This window comes from Podarcis raffonei, chromosome 2, assembly GCF_027172205.1.
Source record: "Podarcis raffonei isolate rPodRaf1 chromosome 2, rPodRaf1.pri, whole genome shotgun sequence".
In the NCBI taxonomy this organism is placed as follows: Eukaryota; Metazoa; Chordata; class Lepidosauria; order Squamata; family Lacertidae; genus Podarcis; species Podarcis raffonei.
Window position 1 is genome coordinate 109,150,396 of NC_070603.1, and position 23,544 is coordinate 109,173,939.

The 23,544-nt window shown below is 47.3% G+C and overlaps 1 protein-coding gene across 2 annotated transcripts; it reads right to left on the minus strand.

Moving 5' to 3' along the window:
* Positions 1–343: 343 nt before the first annotated feature.
* On the minus strand, positions 344–22,241 carry TRIM39 (tripartite motif containing 39). Of its 2 annotated transcripts, none has more exons than XM_053378545.1 (8): positions 21,995–22,241; positions 20,455–20,684; positions 18,356–18,878; positions 8,289–8,384; positions 4,868–5,098; positions 3,599–3,621; positions 2,541–2,656; positions 344–1,071 (listed from the first exon to the last, which is right to left on the minus strand). In XM_053378545.1, the coding sequence occupies exons 3-8, from the start codon at positions 18,770–18,772 to the stop codon at positions 524–526; spliced, it is 1,431 nt and encodes a 476-aa protein (XP_053234520.1). In that variant the 5' UTR covers positions 18,773–18,878; positions 20,455–20,684; positions 21,995–22,241; the 3' UTR covers positions 344–523. The 2 variants fall into 2 exon arrangements, with proteins under 2 accessions (XP_053234520.1, XP_053234519.1); XM_053378544.1 differs by having other exon boundaries at positions 8,289–8,387.
* Between the last annotated feature and the right edge of the window lie 1,303 nt (positions 22,242–23,544).

The window sequence follows — 23,544 nt, forward strand, 5'->3', positions numbered from 1 at the left end:
TTGGTTTTTCTCCACCCCGCCCCCTAAGTTTCAGCATCACCGTCTCAGATTTAAGCCCCGTTTGAGGTTTGGGAAAGCAGAAGGAATCCATTTCTTCACTGGCCTCCACAAAAGCCGAACTGCTCCAAAATGGGCTCTTTGCTTTTGGGGGAATATTCCCTTCAAGAAAATGTGAAGCCAAAAAGATAAATACCAACATTTCTGTAGGGTTCCCCTGCCCCCTTCAGTGGTGTTTTTGAAAGCCTTCCCACGTTTCCTTCTGCCATTTCCAGCTTGGTTTCCTGCTCCCTTGCGTCCTTCTCCACTGAGAAACTGCCTTAAATAACTCCCTCAACACATTTGATAAGATATTTAGATTAATAATTTAGTTTGGGGGTGGGTGGGAAACAGATATTTGATATTTTCTACTTTCCTTTATGCTCTAATAATTATTTTTTCAAATTCTTTCAATTAAAAACCACCTTTGAGGGCTAATCCTAGAACGAGGTTGCGGGGGGCAGAGGGAGAAGAATCGGCCATCTTGTCACTCCCAGTCCGTGGGAGGCCGAATGATGAGGGGAGCAGCATTCTTGCGTCCGGCACGGATTCCTGGGTAGAAAAAAGGCCACAGCTTCTCCGTGAAGGTGTCGGTGAAAGTGTAGATGTGGGAGCGGTCCGTCACATTGTAGAAGGAAAGCCTGCCGGCCTCGTAGTCCAGGAAGACACCCACTCGCTTGGGTTTGGTGGCAACACTGAGGGGCGTGAAGGGGGTGGTGGTGGCCGCATACTTGTCCCCGTTGAAGAGCCTCACCCGCCAGTAGCCAGTCTCCGGCAGGGAGGTCGTCTCCCCTTTGCGGCTGACGGATTCGTTACAGACCCCTAGGGCCCAGTGGGTCTTTTCGCCCACTTCCACTTCCCAGTAGTGGCGGCCGGAAGTGAAGCCCTCCGTCGCCAGGACACAAGGGTAAGTGGTGAAGCGCCGCGGGCTGTCGGGCAGGTCTCGCAGGCGTTGCTCCACAAACTTGACGCTCTTCCGGTCCTCCGAGAGCACTAAGTTGGGATGGGCCGTCTCGGGGTCGAGGGTCAAATCTCCTGCAGGAAAAGGGAGAGACGTTCATTCAGGCTCGGCTGCAACGGTGGCCAGGCCTCAATGGCTCAGGATGCTTTTTTTTTTTTTTTGGAAATAATTTTCATTTGGTTTTACAAATATAGAATTGTAATAATACAACACAAAATACATGTCCATATTTAGAGATTTTTCCAAATATCTGGACTTCCCACCTTCCCCTCCATGGGCCCTACTGGCAACCTTTACAACTGCATATTATTTCATAACCATATTTTATCTCTCTCCATTTTGTCCATAATGTTTGCTGCATTACAAGTGTTATTGCAAGCCTGCTAATGTTTTCATCCGCTTACAATGGTCTCCTAGATAAGTTATAAATTTTTTCCCATGTTGTTATCCGGAAACACTGTTCAGCAGAGTTCAGAGTTGGACATCAGAATTGGACATTTGCTGATTATACAAAGCTTCACAGCTTGCTATCTTCTGGGTAAAGTCTGGCACCATGATTCATTTAAGGACTTCCAGAGACTTCAGTTTGTTAATTTTGATGTTTTGAATTATTCCATAAAGTTGTTCACATTGTTATTGTTTCTGGCCATCGTGTTGCTTTTGATATTGCGGACTCATATTTTGCAACACACGGGTTGGTTTGTTTACCCAGAATATATTCTAACACAGATTTAATAATCTATCCTAGTTTTGCCATAAAATTAACTTTGCATTCTTCTTTGCTTTTCAGGGGAGGCATGACATCCTCAAGAACATTCAACCTGCATGACTACTCTTCCTTCTTCCTCTGCTTCCAGCCATTTCTCTACATACAGACCAGTCTTCCACAGCTGGAGGCCATCCAGCTATTTTGAACTACAGTGGTACCTTGGAAGTCGAACGGAATCCGTTCTGGAAGTCTGTTCAACTTCCAAAATGTTCAGAAACCAAGGCATGGCTTCCGATTGGCTGCAGGAAGCTCCTGTAAGAAGCTCCTGCAGCCAATCAGCAGCCATGAAAGTCGTGTCGGACTTTCAGGTTCCAGAGAACGTTTGCAAACCGGAACACGAACTTCTGGGTATGTGGCGTTTGGGAGCCAAAACATTTGACTCGCAAGGCGTTTGGGATCCAAGGTACGACTGTATCATTCCTGTTACTGCTGACCACTGGCTGTGCTGGGTGGTGTGTGTGTGTGTGTGTGTGTGTGTGTCCCAAAACATCTGGAGTGCATCAGATTGAGGAAGGTTAATACTGTTCCTCTCCCACTATCAACAATTCTAGCACACCTCTCCTGGACAGAGTTGAGTTGCGTGTGCACTGATCAGAATTAAGCTCAATTGCTTGGATGGTGCTAATCTGCAGAATCTATTCCAAACTCAAAGAGTTTTGTTGGCACTGTGGACAAACCCCCTGATCCATGAGCAAGGGAGAAGAGGCCCAATTCTCCCAGCCCCCACACCAACCAAAACGAAAAATGCCTGGATGTGGCACCACACCAACTTACCTGTGAGCCTCTTGATGATTTTGCGCAGGACGAAGTACTGCCTGGGGAAGTTGCAGAAGTTCTTTTCCAGCTCGATGGAGACCAAGTTCAGCTTCTGGGCCTGCACCTCTTCACATCTGCAAGAAATAGAGCAGAGCAAGTTGGGTGAGGGCAAGTCACAAGTACTTTTAATTCTGCTGATTCTCTTATGCTGCTTTTTACATATTTTTTGTGCCTTTTAGTTTGGTATGCTTTATGTATATGCTTTTTTATTTTTGTAAACTGTCCTGGGAATATGATTGAAAGGCAGTTATAAAAAAATTCTTACAATAAATATATAAAAGAATCTCCGGGGGGGGGGGGGGGAGTGAATCATCTCCCAGGCTATAATTGAGCAACTTGTTTATTTTCAGGGAGGTCTTATTTAGTTTTCACCAGGTTTCCCCAAACTTGGGTCTCCGGCTGTTTGCGGACTGCAACTCCCATCATCGCTAGGTAGCAGGACCAGTGGTCAGGGATGATGGGAACTGTAGTCCAGAAACAGCTGGAGACCCAATTTTGGGAAACCCTGCTGGCAGTCTTCGAAACTCCCATTGTTCTAGGCGCATTTCCACTAGCCTTGGCCTCGATCAAAGGCCAATCTGTTCTTGGAAGGACTCCCACTAGGAATGAAGTGGCACTTTCAGATCCAACCCCTTGCTTTTGTCCTTACAAGTATTTGCTTCAGCAAAGCAGGGGCCTTTCATACCTTCAACCACACCTGATGCCAAAAGAACAGTAAGGTAGGTTGCAAGGCAAACCTCTCTGGGGAGAGCTTTCCGCAGGTGTGAAGGCGGATGGCACCACCATAGAGAAGGCCCTGTTTTTGGTAGCTGCCCACCTCCTTTCAGAAAGCAAAGGCATCCATTGGAAGCGCTCCTTCAAGAGGTAAGGAGACCAGCAGTCTTTAAAAGAGCATTTTATGTGTCAAACCAGGACAAATGCTTGTCCAACAGCTGTTTATGACAAGGACCACCTCATAGGACCCCATATTAAGAGGCAGTGAGGCTGTTGTGATGACCAAAGAATTTGCTCCTTACCTTTCGAGGGTGTGCTTCACATCCTGCATGAGAAGGACAAGAAATAAAAATGGTTAAGAGTCGTGTAGTCATTAAGGAGCCCAACCGCTAAGTAAAATCTATCTATGCAGACTGGTGAAATGAGCAAGATCCCACCTTTGGTTAAAGCAACACATGTTATTCTGCTGTTTTAGCTTAAAAAAGCACAGGCAAATTTAAAAAAACCCAAACGCACCAAAAAGATTCAAGTGTTGGACCTTTTGTGCAAACCACACCAACTTCCAGCCTGCCACTGTAATGTCCTGAAATATCAGCTATATGCATCTATCCAAGGATCTGCCTTCACAAAGCAAACCAATTCTGATGACCTTACACTGGATTTCATGCTTCCATGTCGACTACAGAAAGCTAGAGCCCTACGCATCTTGCCCTGCTACCCACAAGAGGCATACAGATTCACATCCAAAGGGTCTATAGAAATTGGGGTTCACAGACCCTTGTGGAAACATTAGATGGGAGGTGGAGGAAGCGGGGAACAGAAATAGGCTGGCGCAAGACTAGAATTCATTGACCCTTTGTTCTACTCTCATCCCCCTGAGTTGCACAATCAGTGATGGAACCAAAACCCCACATGAAGGCCCATGAGCCCCATTCCACAGTGGTCCCAAGCCAAGAGCACTGCATTTCCAGGAAACTGGTTGAGGCAAATGATCTCTGCAATCACATGCAATCACTGCTTCCTAAGAAAGTCCTCTTTAGAGCTTTATCTGCTCTATCAGGCTGCAGTTGAGGAAAAAAGGGGAAGCAGGCTCTCTCTTTCAGATCCGTGGGTGCAAAAGATACCGTATTTTTCGCTCGCACCAGACCACAAGACGCACCTAGTTTTTCGAGGAGGAAAACAAGAAAAAAATATTATGAATCTCAGAAGCCAGAACAGCAAGAGGGATCGCTGAGCAGTGAAAGCAACAACCCCTCTTGCTCTTCTGGCTTCTGTGATAGCTGCGCAGCCTGCATTCGCTCCACAAGACCCACACACATTTCCCCTTACTTTTTAGGAGGGAAAAAGTGAGTCTTATAGAGCAAAAAATACGGTAATTCAAGTCTGTTTTAATCTACTGTTGATTTACCACCTGCCTTAAGCTTTACTGGTGGTTTACTACTCCTTAAAGCACTAGAAAAAAGTAAGGGAAGGAGGCAGACTCAAGGGCTGCTGAGGAATGGGATGTTCCAAGCAGCATTTGTTCAGATGAAGGAGATGCCGCCCCCTCCAGACTCTGATGCACACCCCACCTTGAGCATCTCCATGCCTGACTGCAGACACTTCTCCTCGATTTCCGTGATGAGGCTGTTGAGGGAGACCCGCTGCTCAGACAGCTCAGCCACATTGTCCTTTAGTTTCTGCAAGATCTCCTTCTCCTCGTCCTCCAGGTGTTGCATCAGCACTTCTTGCTCCTCCTCCAGGAACAAATGCATCTCCTCAAACTCTCGGATGATGAGTTGGCGGCGGTCCTCAACCTTCCGCTGCAGGGAGATGGGAGACAGGGTTTAGGTAGGGCTCAATGAGGTCAACCCAATGAGGTTGATGCTCAGGATTGGGAGAAAGAGGGAACTTCCTCACACAGCACAAAACCGCGGTGTGACACCCAGGAAGACCCAAATTCAAGTACTTGCTCAGTTGCGACTCTCACTGGGTGACCTTGGGGCAGTCTCCCTCTCAGCCCAACTTACTGTACAGAAACAACAAAAAGAGCCTTGTGACACCTTGAGCACTAATTTAGTGGATCAAAGTCCATTTCATCAGATGAATGATGATAATGTCTTGAGGAGGATTCTGTCTATGAAAGCTTACATCATAATAAATGTGTCAACCTTTAGAGTGTCACAAGAATCTTTGTGGTTTGTGCTCCAAGAGACTAACGCTGGCGCTCCTCTTGAAATTGGAAGGTTACCAATTGTTTTGTGAAGACAGAGGAGAGTAATCCCACTGTGTACCACCTAGAGTTGGAGGGAAAGTTGGCTATGAAGTGTGGTAATCTAATATTTTTTGGAATATAGTAGACTCTCCAGATACGAATTTAATTCGTTCCGGGGGTCCGTACTTACCCCAAAAAGTTCGTAACTGGAGGCGCCGCTTCTGCGCATGCGCACAGCACAATAGAGGTATACACAATATACACAATAGAAGTGTATAGAAGTATACACTTCCGGGTTTGCCTCATTCTCAACCCCAAAGTTACATATCCAGAGCGGTATGTAACAGGAGGGGCCATTGTAATGTGATTCTCTACTATGGGCGGTACTATGGCATCTCAATGCAATATTAAAAAGAACTAGACGAATTCATTTAGGCCAAGTCTGTCAGCCATTTTAGCCAAACTGAACCTCCTTGTTCAGAGGCAGTATACTTCTGAATATCAAATGAGAGGGACAAAACCCAGCAGGGGAAGGTCCGGGAAATGGTCCTGCGCTGTTTCTGGGTTCCCAACGGTACTAATGCTGAAAGAGTGAATTGCTTGCTGCTGCCACTGTAAAGTTGGCATACATTTGTTGTATTTTTTAAATTGTTTCAATATGCTTTGGTATATTTCTACAACTGTCGGCTATCCCAGGCTTTGCAAAGAGGATAAGAGGAGCATAAACATTACATACACAAATGTGGCTACACAGCATACTGGGCTACACAGTTTCACCTGTATCACTAAGACAAATCCTTGTGTTCTCCCACACACTTGCAGATGTGGCTTCTTAGCTGTTACTAATAGTAATGCACAAACAAGTTGTTTGAAGGGTGCTTTGTGGGTTGTTGTTGTTTTGCAAAACATTTTTTATCATCACCATCATCATCATCAAAAGCAATTTCTAGAGGAGCTAAAACTAAAAGAAATTAAAGGCAATGGAGCATAAAGAACTGTCAGAACTAAATGGAAGGGAAAAAAGAGCACATTATCCCAAAGTATGCAGTTCTGGTACATTACAATTTTCCGGTGTGCTACTGTGTTCCTTTTTATAATTGGTTCGTTTTGGTGGGGGCAGAAGGGTATTTCCTGCCCAACGACCAGCAACAAAAAGTAGCACAGAGTTTTGAGATAGTTAACTATATATTCCAAATGCCTGTGCTCAGCGTTTATTTTTTGAGGGAATCTTGGTGCAGGTGTATCACAGCAAATGAAAATATCACAGACAGTCGTACCTTGGAAGTCGAATGGAATCCGTTCCGGAAGTCTGTTCAACTCCCAAAATGTTCGGAAACCAAAGCGCGGCTTCTGTACAACTTGCAGCCAACTGCAAGTTGCAGAAGCCCTGTCAGACGTTCGGCTGCCAAAAATAGCTTGCAAACCAGAACTGTCACTTGGTGTTTGGGAGCCAAAACGTTTGAGAACTAAGCTGTTCGAAAACCAAGGTATGACTGTACCAGCTTTTATTTTATACAGCAAGTGGTTTTATTAAGTTATTTCCTATTAAGTTTTCTTTCTTTTTTCAATAGCAGTTACAAGCTCGGTGGAGCATGGGAATTCTGTGACATTCTTGTGGAGAAGCTGGTAAAATGTGGGTTGAACGAGCTACATTTATAGCTAGTTGACAGACAGAACCCAAAGAGTTCCTCGTCATCTTGGGAAAAAATGGCAAGTAGGGTGCTGCAGGGTTCTGTTCTGGGCTCTTTATATTGAGGGGATGCTCATCAAATGTGCAGATGACACCACACTGGAAGGGGTAGCCCCTGCCCCAGAAGACAGAATCAGTATTCAAGATGACTTCCAACAGATTGGAGAACTGGGTCAAAACTAACCAAATAAATTCCAAAAGGGACAAATGTAAGGTTCTGCACTTAGGCAAGAAGAGCCAGCAGCACATATATGAACCGACCCAGACTCTGCAACTAATCTGAAGCCTTCTTTGTGTGCCCCCTCCACAAGGGGACTGGAGGGTGGCAACATGAGAACAGGCCTTTTCTGTAGTGGCTCCCTATTTGTGGCATGCTCTTCCCAGGGAGGTTTCCCTGGTGCCTTTGTTACATATCAACGTAACAAAGCATAGCAACACAAAAACATTCCTCTTCAACCATGCCTTTGGCTGTTAATGATATATGGCCTTTTAAAGCACACGTGATGTACTGTTGTTTTTAACGTGTGTGTTTTTGCTTTACACCTTGGATATTAATGAAAGTTTGTTTTTTGTTTTCATAAAGACGCCTTGAGTTGCCTCAGTGAGAGAAAATGTTAATACTACTACTAGTAGTAAGGTAAAGGTAAAGGGACCACTGACCATTAGGTCCAGTCGTGGCCGACTCTGGGGTTGCGGCGCTCATCTCGCTTTACTGGCCGAGGGAGCCGGCGTACAGCTTCCGGGTCATGTGGCCAGCATGACTAAGCTGCTTCTGGTGAACCAGAGCAGCGCACAGAAACGTTGTTTACCTTCCCGCTAGAGTGGTACCTATTTATCTACTTGCACTTTGACGTGTTTTCGAACTGCTAGGTTGGCAGGAGCAGGGACCGAGCAACGGGAGCTCACCCCGTCGCGGGGATTCAGACCTCCGACCTTCTGATCGGGAAGTCCTAGGCTCTGTGGTTTAACCCACAGCGCAACCCGCGTCCCATTTGAAGTAGTAGTCCACTTGAAATTCAAGCAAGGCTCCCAGGGTTTCCACTGCAGCATTTGCTTTGGGAGAAAATTCCAAGTGAAAGAGATACAGTCCAAAGCATGCAGCACTTGCCTTGAGCTCCCCGGGCTTCTTCTCCTCCCGGGATCTGCACTGGCCGATCTCATGCAGCTTTCGTTCAAGTGGCTCCAGGCATTTCTGCAGCTTTTCCTGCTTGAAAGAGGAGATGGCATAATTAGGAGCTAGCACAGGGATAGCAGTTAAAGAGTACGAGTCATGAGCATAAGAACCACCCATCTTGCTTCCTGCACTGGCCAAAAAACAAACAAACAGACACAACAGCTCCATAAATCAAGGTTACAGTCTCCAGAATGGAATGACCTCATCTTCAGAAAGCGGAAAAAGGAAGACCCAGGTAACTACCAACTGGTGATCTTGACATCATTACCAAAATCATTACCAAGGAAGGGCCTAGAACAGATAATTCAACAGTCGGTCTATGAGCATTTAGAAAAGGATGCTGTGATTACTAAGACCCAGCATGGGTTTCTCAAAAATAAGTCATGTCAGTCCAATCTGATTTCGTTTTGATGGAATTACAAACTTGTTCGTTCAGGAAAACACTGTAGACATAGTAAGGTGTGATGGGATGATGAGCTGCTTGTGCGTAAAATCCTAATCCCTCAGAGTTTGGCTAAGTCCCCAAACCTCTGTCTGTGATGGAGCTCCTTAAACATGACTCCATCAATCGCTCGTTGAATCGGACAGTGGGCGTTTACGGAACTTCTTCCAGCATAAAAGCTCCTTAACGGAAATGCGTCTTCTGGACTCTCGGCGTGACAGTTTCCGCCGAGGAGTGGGTGTCCCTACAGGAGGTCCTGAAATCTCCCCGCTGCTCCCGCTTGAAGTGTCTCTGAGCCCTCCCTCCGACTCACTTTCCCTTGGAACTCCACTTCTCCCCCTGCTGGTCCCCTCCTCCGCTGAATGGTCTCTCTCACCCTCCATGAGCCCTTTCACCTCCTTAGTCTCAGATGGCAGTTCCCTGACATCCACCTCCCCTCCAGGGCCCCCTTCACCCCCTTCCCTCCCCTCCTCTGCGGGAGGCGAGGGAGCAAAACCCCTGAAGGAACCTCCCTCATCTTCCGAAGTTTCGAACACTTCCCTCCACCTTTTGCTGTCTCCGGTTTCCAAGTACTCCTCCTCATCGGAGTCTGTTCCTCCTTCCAACTCCGATTCCCTGAATCCCTCCAGTTCCTCCTCATCGTCGGTGGTGCCAAAGTACTCCCTCCGAAACCTCGCTACTGGCTGAGGTTTCCTGGGGAACCTTTGGTGGAGCGTTTCGATCAAGATCTCGTCACGGACCTCCTCTGCCTTCACCCAGGTGTTTTCCGACTCCGGTTCCCCTTCCCACGTGACCAAATACTCCACCTGATTACCCTTCCACCTGGAGTCGATGATTTCCGCCACATGGTTGCGGCTTTCCCTTTCTTCTATGGCTGGCCCCCGTGTGGATACCCCTTCACCTTCCCCCCTGTATGGTGACAGTAATGACCTGTGGAATACTGGGTGCAGTTTCATGTGGTTCGGTAACCGGAGTCTGAACGCCACTGGGTTGACCTGTTGGATGACCTCAAATGGTCCCAATCTTTTGGGTCTCAATTTCTTGCAACCCCCCTTGAACGGCAACCCTTGGGTTGATAGCCAGACCCGACTCCCCACCCTAATTGTTTCACCTTCCCTTCTGCTCTTGTCTGCCTGCCTCTTATATTCTTCCTTGGCCCTTTCTAAGTTGAGTTGGAGTTGACGATGGATCGCTTCCATTTCTTCTACAAAAAGTTCCGCGGCCGGAACACTCCATCTTTCCCCTCCTTCCCCTGGAAACGCCCTGGGGTGGCACCCATAATTAGCCAAAAAGGGGCTCATCCCGGTGGACACATTCTCAGCATTATTGTAAGCAAATTCCGCTAGTGCCAACTTTTCGACCCAATCGTTCTCTCTGTCATTGACATAACACCTCAGGTATTGTTGGAGAATACCGTTTGCTCTCTCCGCCTGCCCATTGGTCTCAGGGTGCCTGGCAGTCGAAAAGTTGACCTCTACGTGCAATAAGCTCATAAGTTTCCTCCAGAATCTGGACGTGAACTGTTTCCCTCTATCGGAAACCACCCTCAAGGGGGCGCCATGCAGTCTGAAAATATGTTCTACAAACAATTTCGCTGTTTCTTCCGCCGTGACTGCATGTGAGCAAGCTACAAAGTGACCCATCTTAGTTAACAGGTCTACTACGACTAGTATGGCGGTTTTCCCCTGGGATTTGGGCAGATCAGTCATAAAATCTATCGACACCGCCTCCCACGGTCGTTCTGGTGTGGGTAACGGTTCTAATAACCCCGCTGGTGCCCGCCTTTCTCCTTTGGCTCTCTGGCATTGGTCACACCTTCTCACATACTCCCGTACATCCTCCCTCACCTTGGGCCACCAAAACTCCCTGGTCACCAACCACATGGTCTTGTGTTGCCCAAAATGCCCCGCTGTGGGATTGTCGTGCAGCTGTTTGAGTACTCTCCCCCTCAATTCCCCTTCGGGTATATATAGCGCCCCTCTGTAATACAATGCCCCGTTTCTTTCTTCAAAACCCCCGGGGTCTTCTCCCTCTCTCCTTAGACCTCTGAGCTTGTCCTGGGCGTACTCATCATTTACCGTTCCCTCTACCAGTTCTCTTTGCCCCACCCAGGCCGCACCACACACCCAATGGTCCTCTGGGATAATATGTCTCTCTTCCGGCGCTCCCTCCCCCTCCAAATATTCAGGTTTGCGAGAGAGAGCGTCCGCTCTGATGTTTTCTGGACCTGGCACATAGCAAATTTCAAAATGGAATTTGGAGAACTCCTGGGCCCATCTCACTTGTCGTTGGTTGAGCACCCGTGCCGTTCTCCAATACTCCAAATTCTTGTGGTCCGTACACACTTGCACCTTATGTTGTGCGCCAATTAGTAAGTGTCTCCATCTCCGGAACGCTTCGTGAATGGCGAGTAGTTCTCGGTCATATACCGTGTAGTTCCTCTCGGATTTGTTCAGCTTACGCGAAAAGAAGGCACACGGTCTCCATTCCGACTTATTGCTCCCTGGCTGAAGCAGCACCGCCCCCACCGCCCGGTCTGAGGCATCAGTTTCCACTCTCATGGGTTTTTGTAAATCCACATGCAGGAGCTGTTCTTCCGAAGCGAATGCCCTTTTCAATTCCTCAAAAGCATGCTCCGCCTCCGCCGTCCAAACGAATTTCTTCTTGCTGCTTAGACAGTCCGTGATGGGAGCCGTTAAGTGGGCAAAGTTCTTGATGAATTTACGGTAAAAGTTCCCAAACCCTAAGAACCTTTGCACATCCTTTTTCGTTTTCGGTGTCTTCCATTCCAGCACCGCCTGGACCTTCCCTGGATCCATGGCTAATCCCTTGTCTGATAAGCGGTACCCCAGGAATTCCACCTCCTTGGTGTGGAACTGACACTTCTCCAATTTCACCCACAACTGGTTTGCTTGCAGCTGGCTCAGCACTTCCCTGACATCCTTTACATGCTGCTCCTCATTCTCTGAATATATCAGCACATCATCGAGGAAGGGCACGCAATTCTTGTAGAGCAAAGGTCCCAGTACGTGGTTCATGAGCGATTGAAAACAGGCGGAGCCTGATTGTAATCCGAATGGCATAACGAGATATTCAAACGCCCCCAAAGGGGTGAACATGGTGGTTTTCCATTCATCCCCCTTCTTTATTCGTATCAGGTTGTATGCTCCTCTCAGGTCCAGTTTCGTGAATATCTTTCCCTTCCTCACCCTGGTCAAAATGTCATCAATCCTGGGCATGGGGAAAGTCACTGGTTCTGACACGGCATTTAGGGCCCGGTAGTCCACGACCAATCTCGGTTTATCCGTGTTTTTTTTGTCCACAAAAAACACTGGGCTCCCCCCCACCGCTCTGGACTCTCTGATGAAGCCCCTCTTCAGGTTTTTATCAATAAACTCCCTTAACTCCTGCATTTCCCTGTCTGACATGGCGTACAGCTTGCCCACGGGGAGCTGGGCCCCAGGGACCAGATTAATTTGGCAGTCAAAGTCTCTGTGCGGTGGTAATTTATCTGCTTCCCTTTCACTGAAGACCTTGCTCAGGTCAGCGTATTGTTTGGGCACCTTCCCTTTGTCCGCCACTTCCGTCCCTGCTAGAGAGGCTTTTGCCCCTTCTGGCACCTTTCCCTCTCTGCAGTGTTCCAGACAATGTGCTGACCCAAAGGAGACCACTCTCTGATGCCAGCCCACTAGCGGGTCATGCAACGCTAGCCAGCTCATTCCCAAAATGACGGGAGCCCCTCCCAGGGTGGCTACATTGAACGCTATCCTCTCAGTGTGCCTGGCCACCCTCATAACCATTGGGACGGTTTGTAGGCTGACTTCTCCTCCCAGCAGCTCCCTCCCATCGATCGTGGTGACCTGCAGGGGGTTGCTTAAAGGGAGTGTCTGTATCTGGTGTTCAGCTGCAAACTCCTTGCTCATAAAATTACAGGAGCTGCCTGAGTCCAGCAGCGCCTTAGTCTTTAGTGGGTATCCGTTTGCCAGCTCTAGCAACACCTCTATTACTAGGGCTGGTCTTGGAGGTTCCGGAGTGGGCACTTTTACTGCTCCTTGGCCTGTCTGCAGTGCCCTGACAGAGGCAGACAGGCGTTGGCTTTTACTGGCTCCTGGACTTCCTCCTCCTTCCCCCCAACAGCTCCAGCCATCCCTTGCCATTCCTTTCTTTGCGGGCAGACTCTGGCAAAGTGACCTGGCTGCTGGCAGAGATAACATTTCTTGGCGCTCTTTCCCTCCTTCTTCCTCCCTTCACTGGGATTTGAAACTGCGCGCGCGCGCGCTGTTCCAACTTCCATCGGCTCTCCTGGCGGGAAACTTGGTTCTGGAATCTCTGGAATGCGGAAATCCCTCCAACGCTCTCCTTTCCCCTCCCGCTTCTCCAAGGCTCTTGCCTCCTGGCGTGCTCCAATGGTCAGCGCTGATTTGGTCAGCTGGTCCATAGACTCCGCCCTGGGCGCCCGGGAAAGTTCATCTTTCACCGCCGAAGAAAGCCCCTCTTCAAAGAGCATTTGAATGGGTTCCGCCGAAAGGTCCCACCCCAATCTATGTATCAACATTGTAAACTCAGTCCAGTACTCACGAACCGATCGGCTCCCCTGTTTGCACGCCATCAATTGTCTGCGCACCAGCCCCTGTTCAATCTCGCTGGAAAACATCAAATCCATGGTGCGAAAAAACTTCCTCGCGTCCTTCAGCATGTCACTATTCCTTGCCATCAGGGGTCTGACCCAATCTCTCGCCCCTCCTTCGAGATGGCCAATCACAAACGCCACTCTCGATGCCTCGTCGGGAAAGTCATTTAACTGCAGTTCAAGAGCATACTGCATCTCTGTCCTAAAGTCTTGGTAGTTCCTGGGGTCCCCCCCAAACTTCTGCACCATTCCTGGCATCTTTCTTGCTAGTGTAGCGCCTTTTGCCTTTTCTGCATCCTGCGCCCTCCTTTCTTCTAGCCTCGCCGTTTGCATTGCTAGCTGGAGTTCCAACACTCTGTACCTTTCTTCCAGGCTTGGACCCTCTCCAGCTCCTGCTGCTCCTCCGGCTCCGGCTGGGTTACTCATGATGCCTCTCTGCACAAGCTGCTTTCAGGGTCTGTCCGATTGCTGTGATGGGATGATGAGCTGCTTGTGCGTAAAATCCTAATCCCTCAGAGTTTGGCTAAGTCCCCAAACCTCTGTCTGTGATGGAGCTCCTTAAACATGACTCCATCAATCGCTCGTTGAATCGGACAGTGGGCGTTTACGGAACTTCTTCCAGCATAAAAGCTCCTTAACGGAAACGCGTCTTCTGGACTCTCGGCGTGACAGTTTCCGCCGAGGAGTGGGTGTCCCTACAGGAGGTCCTGAAATCTCCCCGCTGCTCCCGCTTGAAGTGTCTCTGAGCCCTCCCTCCGACTCACTTTCCCTTGGAACTCCACTTCTCCCCCTGCTGGTCCCCTCCTCCGCTGAATGGTCTCTCTCACCCTCCATGAGCCCTTTCACCTCCTTAGTCTCAGATGGCAGTTCCCTGACATAAGGCTTTTGACACACACCCCCGTGATATTCCGTGAGGAAGCTGGTAAAATGTGGGTTGAATGAGGTAGCTGTTAGGTGGATTTGTAGCTGGTTGACTGACCAAACCCATCCTTGTCATCCTGGAAAAAAGTGAGAAGTGGGGTGCCACAGGGTTCTGTCCTGGGCCCGTTGTTGTTCCATGTCTTTATAAATTACCTGGATGAAGGAACTGAGGGGATGCTCATCAAATTTGCAGACACCAAACTGGGAGGGTTAGCTAATGCCACAGAAGACAGAATCAGAATTCAAAATGACCTTTACAGATTGGAGAACTGGGTGCAAAATAACAAATTGAATTTCAATAGGGACAAATGTACGGTTCTGCACTTAGGCAGGGAGAACCAAATGCACAAATATAGGATGGGGGACACCTTGCATACTAGCAGTACATGTGAAAAGGATCTAGGAGTCTTGATGGACCACAAACTTAGAGTCAACAGTATGATGCAGCAGTAGGAGGGAAGTCATAGTGCCACTCTATTCTGCCTTGGCCAGATCACACTTGGAATACTGTGTCCAATTCTGCGCACCACAATTTAAGAAGGATCTTGACAAGCTGGAACATGTGCAGAGGAGGGCAACTAAGAAGATGAAGGGTCTGGAAACTAAACCTTATGAGGAGCGCTTGAAGGCATGGGTATGTTTAGCATGGAAAAGTGGAGACTGAGAGGAGATACGGTACCCACCTTCAAATATCTTAAGGGCTGTCACATGGAGGAGGGAGCATGCTTGTTTTCTCTTGCTCTGGAGGGTAGGACTCAAACCAAAGACTTCAAGTTGCAAGAAAAGAGATTCCGACTAAACATTCGGAAAAAACTTTCTGACAGTAAGAGCTGTTCAGCAGTGGAACAGACTCCCATGTCACCGATGGAAGCGAAGGCTCAGAAAAAGCTCAATATGGAGGCCAAATGGCCAAAATATTGGGAAATTTTGGAACAAGAGGGAGATAAATTGAAATTGCAGAGTTTTGAAAAACTAAAAAACAAAGTGCGAGATTGGCTTCATTATTATCAAATAATGGAGGTATTTAATGTGGACAAGAAAATTGGCTTCCAGGTGGAAAAATCAAAATTGGAAACAGAACTGTTAGACCCCAAAACTAAGACTTTGTCAAGAATGTATAACTTGCTGTTGCAATGGAATACTCAGGATGAAACAGTGAAATCTGCTATGATTAAATGGGCACAAGATGTTGGACATAATATTATGATGGCTGACTGGGAACAGTTATGGACCACAGGTATGAAGTTCACGGCATGTAATGCCTTAAGAGAGAATATTATGAAAATGATATACAGGTGGTACATGACACCAGTCAAGCTTGCAAAAATCTATCATTTGCCCGATAATAAGTGTTGTAAATGTAAAGAAACTGAAGGTACATTCTTTCACCTTTGGTGGACGTGCCCAAGGATTAAGGCTTTCTGGGAGATGATATATAATGAAATGAAAAAGGTATTTAAATATACCTTCCTGAAGAAACCAGAGGCTTTTCTCCTGGGCATTGTCAGCCAATTGGTGCTAAAGAAGGATAGAACTTTCTTTATGTATGCTACAACAGCAGCGAGAATACTTATTGCAAAGTATTGGAAGACCCAAGATTTACCCATACTGGAAGAATGGCAGATGAAGGTGATGGACTATATGGAATTGGCAGAGATGACTGGCAGAATCCGAGACCAGGGAGAAAGAGTCGGTGGAAGAAGATTGGAAGAAATTTAAAGACTATTTACAGAAATATTGCAAAATTAATGAATGTTAGAATGATGTTGGAATGAAGTTAAGTGGTTTTAGCAGCAATGTTATTAAGGGTTAATAAAAATGGATTGTTAATAGATGGGAATTTGAAGTAAAAATATACTAAGAAAAAGGATCAAGATAAGAACAAAGAGGGAAAGGATTTGCTGAATTAATTAACTGATTTGGGATGCAAAAAAGGGAGGTGTGAGGAGGTCCGGGAAAAAAGTGAACGAAAGATATGAAAATACTGATTTTTTTTTGATTTTTTTTGTATTTTTGTAATTTTGTTTGAAATTTTAATAAATATTATTATTATAAAAAAAAGACTCCTATGAGAGGTGGTGGACTCTTCTTCCTTGGAGGTTTTTAAACAGAGGTTTACTTATAAGCCCAGATAATTGTGTTACAGTACAGTGGAACCTCGGGTTATGGATGTAATCCGTGATGGAGGCACATCTGCTAACCCACAGCGTTCGCATCCTAAAGCACCGCGTCTGCGCAGGCACGATTTTGTCCTTCTGTGCAAGCGCGAAGCACGATTTTAGCGCTTCTGCGCATGCGCGAGTGGCGAAACCCATTCCGGTACTTCCAGGTTTCCCGCGATTCGCAACCCAAAAACACATAACCTGAAGCGTCCGTAACATAAGGTATGACTGTAGAATAGTTCATGATGTACCAACATACCTTAAAGTTAACATAGCTAGAATGTTCATCCTCGTCTTGTGTCATGAGATGCTAAACCTTTTCTATTTTAGATTGAACTGCGTGGGTAAGGAGTTTTCTTAACTGGGAACTCTGGAGAAGACTATCAAGAAGAAAGCAGGAAGTCTCTGACGTTCCGCTGATCACACTGGCTGAAGTGTGGTGAAGTATCAACAACAGATTGTTGGCCCTGTGTAACAGGTTATGGGCCAGCTGACCTCACAAGTCTAACGCGTACCGGTCAACATTTAGCCAGATGCATTCTGCACTAATTGAAGTGTTCACATCTTCAGGGGGATTACTGTAATGCAAGCAAGGGAGAGGTTGCTGGAATTTGGGGAAGCGTGAAAAAGAGTATTCTTGTCCAGAAAGAACTGTAGCCTGGCAAGTAAGCAAGAGCTGGACAAAGGCACCACCTTGGACACTTGAGGTTCAAGTGAGAAAGCTGGATCTAGGTGTAGCCCACCCCATAACAGGATAACTCCACTTACAGCAGGCTGCATACCTTGTTCCCAAACACAATAGCAACCTACTCACATTGTGCCTCTCATTTGCTGCCTTTATTTTGCTATTCTTCCAGCCTTCCTATTCATTATAGGAAGACAATTGTGTTCCCTTTCTCCATTCAACTCTGCACTGAATTCTCACATCAAATTTCAAGCTCCTTCTCCTCATTTTTAAGGCTTTCCATTCCTCACCTCCATGACACCCTCTAATGGCAAAGTCCACCTCTGACTGCAGTGCCTAACAGAAATTCAACTAACACAGAAGCCACCAAGAAACAAAAGAGAGGCACCAGCCAACAACAACAGCCTCCACCCAGACAACCCTATGCAGACGGAGAGCATAGTCAGTGGTCACTAGCAACCAGCTGAGCATTATGTTGAAGAGAAAAAATGGGAGAGTGAATTGGCTTACTTATAGTTCCCTGGAGGAAGCCGTGGCTGGCTGGCTGAGCACTTTAATGATTAAACAAGCAAACCAAAATATAGGACAGCATTTTCTTGCAGTTCCCACTTGGGCTTCCCTATTCAATCAAGTTAAGTATAGTCTCTGCAGGTTTATGTGCTACTGTGATAGCAAAAAAGACACCTGCCCGCAATGGGCAGATACACACCAAAAGCATACTTCACACGGCTGGTGATGTTTCTGGTTGTTATTTATATACATTAATCACATTGCTCATGGAAATGACTCCAAGTCACTTACAGACACAATAGAAATATTAAAACCGATTACAGTAGTATCTCGGGTTAAGTACTTAATTCGTTCTGGAGGTCCGTTCTTAACCTGAAACTGTTCTTAACCTGAAGCACCGCTTTAGCTAATGGGGCCTCCCGCTGCCGCCGCGCCGTCAGAGCACGATTTCTGTTCTCATCCTGAAGCAAAGTTCTTAACCCGAGGTAATATTTATGGGTTAGCGGAGTCTGTAACCTGAAGCGTATGTAACCTGAAGCGTATGTAACCCAAGGTACCACTGTACTATGAACAAAATCAAATGTTGGTCTTCATGCCCTCTCCCGTCTTTTTCAAAAACTTGATTCCAGCCACGTCCCATCCCCACTTTACCTTATACTCCAAGGAGGCATCGTCCAGGGTCACCACCGTGTGGGAGCGGTGTTCGTGAGAGATCTCGCACACTAAGCAAACGGCCTCCTGGTCGTCCTTGCAGAAGAGGCGGAGGACTTCATTGTGCTTCTCGCACAAGTTCTCATCCCGCACCTTGCGCTTGTTCGTGACCTGCAGCTGCTTGGCTATCTCCACCATGTTGCCCAGCTGCCGGTTGGGCCTCAGAATGCGGTGGCGCGAAGTCTTGCGGCAGACGGGGCAGGGGAAGTCCCGGTTCAGATCTTCCCACCAGCGGGTGATGCATACTCGGCAGAAATTGTGGCCGCAGTCAATGATCACGGGGTCCTTGAGGTACTCCAGGCAGACAGAGCAGCTGGCTTCTACCTGGAGGTTTTCCAAAGGGTTTGTGGTGGCCATGACTGCTCAAAGGCAGGAGGGGGAAAGCATGGATGGCAGAACCAAGGGCTGTATCCAGCGCAGCACCGTCACTTATTGATATCCTTGTTGTGCTGGCGGAGCATCGCTGTGCAAAGGAAAACACAAGTATATTACAAAAGACTGCACGCCAACAGATTACAAAAGATGGCTCGCCAACACAGCTGCTGTGCAACAAGCTTCCACTATCACAACAGCTGTGTTTGATTCCTTAATTGTGCAACCTTTAAACTATGCCATCCACTAGTGCAAGGGATCTTGCACTAGCATACAATTAACATTGCATATGACCACGATAGAGTGGTGGCACAGTTCAATTTGTCCCAACTGTGTACTTTTCATAAAAACACCAAATTTGCACCATACACAGAATACACCACAATTGTTCTCAAATACTGAGGCATGTGATCTGGCATATAGACAAGCATGTTAAATATTTCTAATTGAGCATAGTGTAAGCACACAATAACGCATATATGACCCAAAACAATATGGAAAGTTTTCCCTACAGCCTTCACATCCTGATCACGGACCCTCTATTTAGCTCAGGCGTGGAGAATCCGTGGCCCTTCAGATGTTGCTGAACTTTGTTTTGTTCTTTTTACAAACTTTACTGAAAACTCTGAAAGCAATCACCAAACATGAAGTGTTGTCTTCCAGGACAAATACATGCACATATGTTAAGTCTTGCATGCAGTCATCCACACAGCATCAAAACAGACTTGGAGTATCTTTTACATTACAAATTCAGCCCACTTCTACAGGGTATATACATCAATCTAAAGAGTTAAAGTAATTTATTCATGCGCTGCTGAACTGTAACTCCCATCGCACTTGGCCATTGGCCATGCTTGCTGAGACTGATGTTTGTGCGGGAAATTAAGACTCTAGTTCCTGTTTGCAGAGTATGTGCAAGACAGCCCTGGGTGGTTTGACCCTTTAGTTCTCTTTTTCCTCCTATAAAAACCACACAAGATACTTGTGTTTAAAGACCAAATAACTTTTACTTAGTGTACTTGCAATTGCAGATATGTGTGTGTGTGTGTGTGTGTGTGTGTACGTGTGTGTACATACACACACAATGCAGGTGGAAGTTTATTTAGTTGCTAGAACATCTTACATAGATTAAACTGTTACAGACTAACATTTACTCTGACTCTGAGACAAACAGCAGCACAACACAACACACCTGCTGCTCTAACTGTTAAGACTCACAAGACTGTTAATAACTGAACCAACTGAAATACCACACAGAGAGAAACGCCACAGAGCGTATGACATCACAGGGTTCTACAGTCCTTTCAAACCTTAACTTTTTCCATATGCATTTTGGATGCTAACAGCCCAACAGTTTGTGGTTCAACATACGGAGAACAAAGTTCCCCGGACTTTCTCCTGCTGCTGCATAATTAGTACAATCCCTGGAACCTATGACAGGTGTTCCTCTGCTATGTGTAATTTGCACACCTTCTGCTAATGCTAAACACAGCAGCCCAACATCTGGAGGGCAGAATCTGTCTCCCAGATTCAAAGCTAACCTATTCACTCCATCACAGTGGCTCTCAACTAACCAATTAAAGTGTCCACTCTCAGCATTACAACAGTTTTAGTATTTGTCAGGGTACTTCAAAGCCCTTTACAGCGGGCGATGCCAGACTACCTACCTTGTTGTATGGGTTATCTGGAGCTCCTCAACTGCAAGTGTATTTTCCTCTCTGGGCAGGGTTTTGGACAGCAAAGATTTATCCATTGGGAGCTGGTCGAGGCATGATTCAACATCACAGTTAAACAGTTAAGCTATGGCTGTTGATCTCTTCCAGTTGATCTCTTCCACTGCCTTAACATCAAGGCACCTTGCAAATGAGTTGTCTAGCATTTAACACTTTGGTATTCCCTTGACAGGTCAAAAGAAAAAAAATATATTTAGAAAGCAATAATGCTTCCCATATATACAGCATATTTCCAAGTGTTTGAAGTACTTCACATGTATTATCCAGTAACCCTTGCAACAACCTTTAAGGAAAATTAGTACAGTGGTACCCCGCAAGACGAATGCCTTACTAAACGAAAAACGCGCAAGACGAAAGGGTTTTCTGATTTTTTAGCCGCTTCGCAAGACAAATTTTCCTATGGGACTTTCTCGCAAAACGAATTTTTTTTGAGTTTTTCCCCACAGGCTCCCTCTAAACTTCAGCGGAGCGGGGCAGGCTGGGAGGGAATCCCTTGGACCCCCGCCGGACTTCCCGCAGCTCTTTTGAAGTCCGGCGGGGGGAGAAGGGCTTTTCTTCCTACCGCCAGCCTTCAGAACAGCCTTCTGAAGGCTGGCGGTGGGAAGAAAAGCCGTTCTCCCCCCGCCTGCCTACAGAAGAGGTTCGAGGAAAGAGGCGAAGGAGCACTGCCCCTTCACCTCTGTCCCCAGAGCTTGCCGTTCTCCCCCGGCCTGCCTTCAGAAGAGGTCCGGGGACAGACTGTCCCCGGACCTGGTCTGAAGGCGGTCTCCATAGGAATGCATTAATTGATTTTCAATGCATTCCTATGGGAAACCGTGCTTCGCAAGACAAAAAACTCGCGGAACGAATTAATTTCGTCTTGCGGGGCACCACTGTATTATAAATTATCCCCATACAGAAAATGAGGTGCTGAGATTAAGAAAACACTGGCTTGCCCAAGGGTATTTATATCTCAAGCAAGATCTGAATTAGAGACTTTCTAGCTCATGACTCTTACCCAAACTCTGGGCCTGTCCACACTGGAGTAAACCATACATTTGTACCTGTTTGTCTCCCTATTAAAGTACCCTCTCCACCCCTGTTTTGTTCCAGATCTTTTACCCCTTTAAATGTTAGCTTTTGAGATTTCCCCTTTTGTACAGCGATATCAAATTCACCCTGTGGGGCCCAGATAGTGGGCCATTGCCTCCGAACCCAAACCATCTAGCAAAAGCTAAAACGCACCAGAAACAAGCTTTTAAACAGTCCTGTTTTAGTTAACAAGGGGACAGTAGCCTCTTTCCTGGCGAGCTGGTCACTGTTTATGTAGCGCTTCCCCCAAAACACTTCACAGGCGCTTATCTCAAGCGCTTTTACAGCAGCCCAACCTAGTAGGCCTGGTATTGCCCTCATGTTGCGCTGTGTCGGAGCAGTGAACTGAGAGAATGCTGCACAATGAACAGAAAGAAGATACGGGGGTTTTATTTCAGCTCACCCTGTTCAGCTACTGCACCACTCCAGCGCAGGCAGAGGAGGAAGAGGCAGGGCAGGAGGGCTGGCGGTGGCCATCTGTCAGGGATACTTTAGTTGAGATCCCTGCATTGCAGAAGGGGGTTGGGCTTGATGACCCCCAGGATCCCTTCCAGCTCTGGAATTCTAGGACTGAGGCAGGCACCTGAAGCGCACCTGCAACCTGAAGCACAGGAGATCTCTGTGGAGAGGACTTGGGCTCGGGGGCTAAGACTGCCGCAGCCCCCGCAACGCCCACCTGAGCCCAAGGCGCCCGTCGTTAAGACGGCGCGGTGTTTTGAACCGGCTGCCAGGGAGAAGCCAGAGGGGCGGGGATCTCACGGCGTGCAATAAGGGCAATTTCAGAGGGAGCTTTAGAGGGGTAATTACGGGAGGCCCCACAAAACCCGCCGCTCCTCCGCGCAGCACGGCCGCAATTACGGCAGCCCCGCCGCCCCGCTTTGGCCCTCACTTTCCCGCCCCGCGAACATGAGGGCGACGGCTGACGGGGCGAACCGCACGGGCTGCTGGACGTCCGGCCAACCGCCAGCCCCCTCCTCCCACTTCCACAACAAACCCGTTCCGTAAACGCCACCACAGGAAGCGGCTCCTACGTTACCGGAAGCGACGCTCTGAGCTCCGCCGAGGCCATAGAGCTACAGGTTGATTCGTTCTCCCGCCCCGCCTCCTCCGCCGCTCTGGGAAGCGGCTCTGACGTCACCGGAAACGACGCTCTGAGCGCCGCCGAGGCCATAGAGCTAACGGTTGATTCGTTCTCCCGGCCGCTTTCGCTATCTCCGCTTTCCATAGACGCGTGGCGTGTGTTTGTAGACTCACAAAAGGCGTCGCCTTCCGGGTTCCTTTCGCTCCCCGCGTTCTGTAGGCCTCGCAGGGAGTTGCTCTGCCCTCCTGCGGCTCCCAGCAACTGCTATTCGGGAGCGTTGCTGCCTCCAGCTGCTGAGGAAGAGCCTAGCTATCCTCTTTTAGAGCCAACCGGGTTGGTGGCCATCCCTGCCTCCTGTGGGAGGGAGTTCCGCAGTTTACCTGTGAAGAAATGCTTCTTTTCACCTGAGTCTTCCAACCATCACCTTCATCGGGTGCCCACGAGTTTTGGTGTGACCAGAGAGGGAGAACTCTCCTTTCGCCACTTTCTTAAAAATAAATATATTAATTTTTTAAAAATACTTTTCAAGTTGATACATTTCACTATTTTTAAAAATAATTTTGACATTTCGAAGCTTGACTTCCCTCCCTCTTTTTCTGCACCTTCTTAAATCTATTTTTAATATCTTCTGCATATCCAAATGAACTTGATTTGCTCATTTATTCATCTTTAAATATATACTCTTATGAAGCTGCATAATTCCACGCAGTTCTATCATGTAACTTCTCACTGGCCTTTTCTTGAAACCAAAAAGTTCCCGTTGCCGCAACTTTTCCTCACAGGTGTTAGGGTGCACACACTCTACAGAAAACCAATACATCACCCTTCAAAGTTTAGGAAATGTTCCCCCAAGGAAATGACACATTATTTTC

What these genes read in the sequence shown, in the direction of transcription:
- TRIM39 (XM_053378544.1), bottom strand. Translation starts at nt 18,772, where the DNA reads ATGGCCACCACAAACCCTTTGGAAAACCTCCAGGTAGAAGCCAGCTGC. An exon ending in ATGCCTCCTTGGAGTATAAG is followed by an intron (nt 8,388 to 18,355) that starts GTAAAGTGGGGA and finishes TCCTCTTTCAAG; the next exon opens with CAGGAAAAGCTGCAGAAATG. An exon ending in CAGGCATGGAGATGCTCAAG is followed by an intron (nt 3,622 to 4,867) that starts GTGGGGTGTGCA and finishes CTTCTCATGCAG; the next exon opens with GATGTGAAGCACACCCTCGA.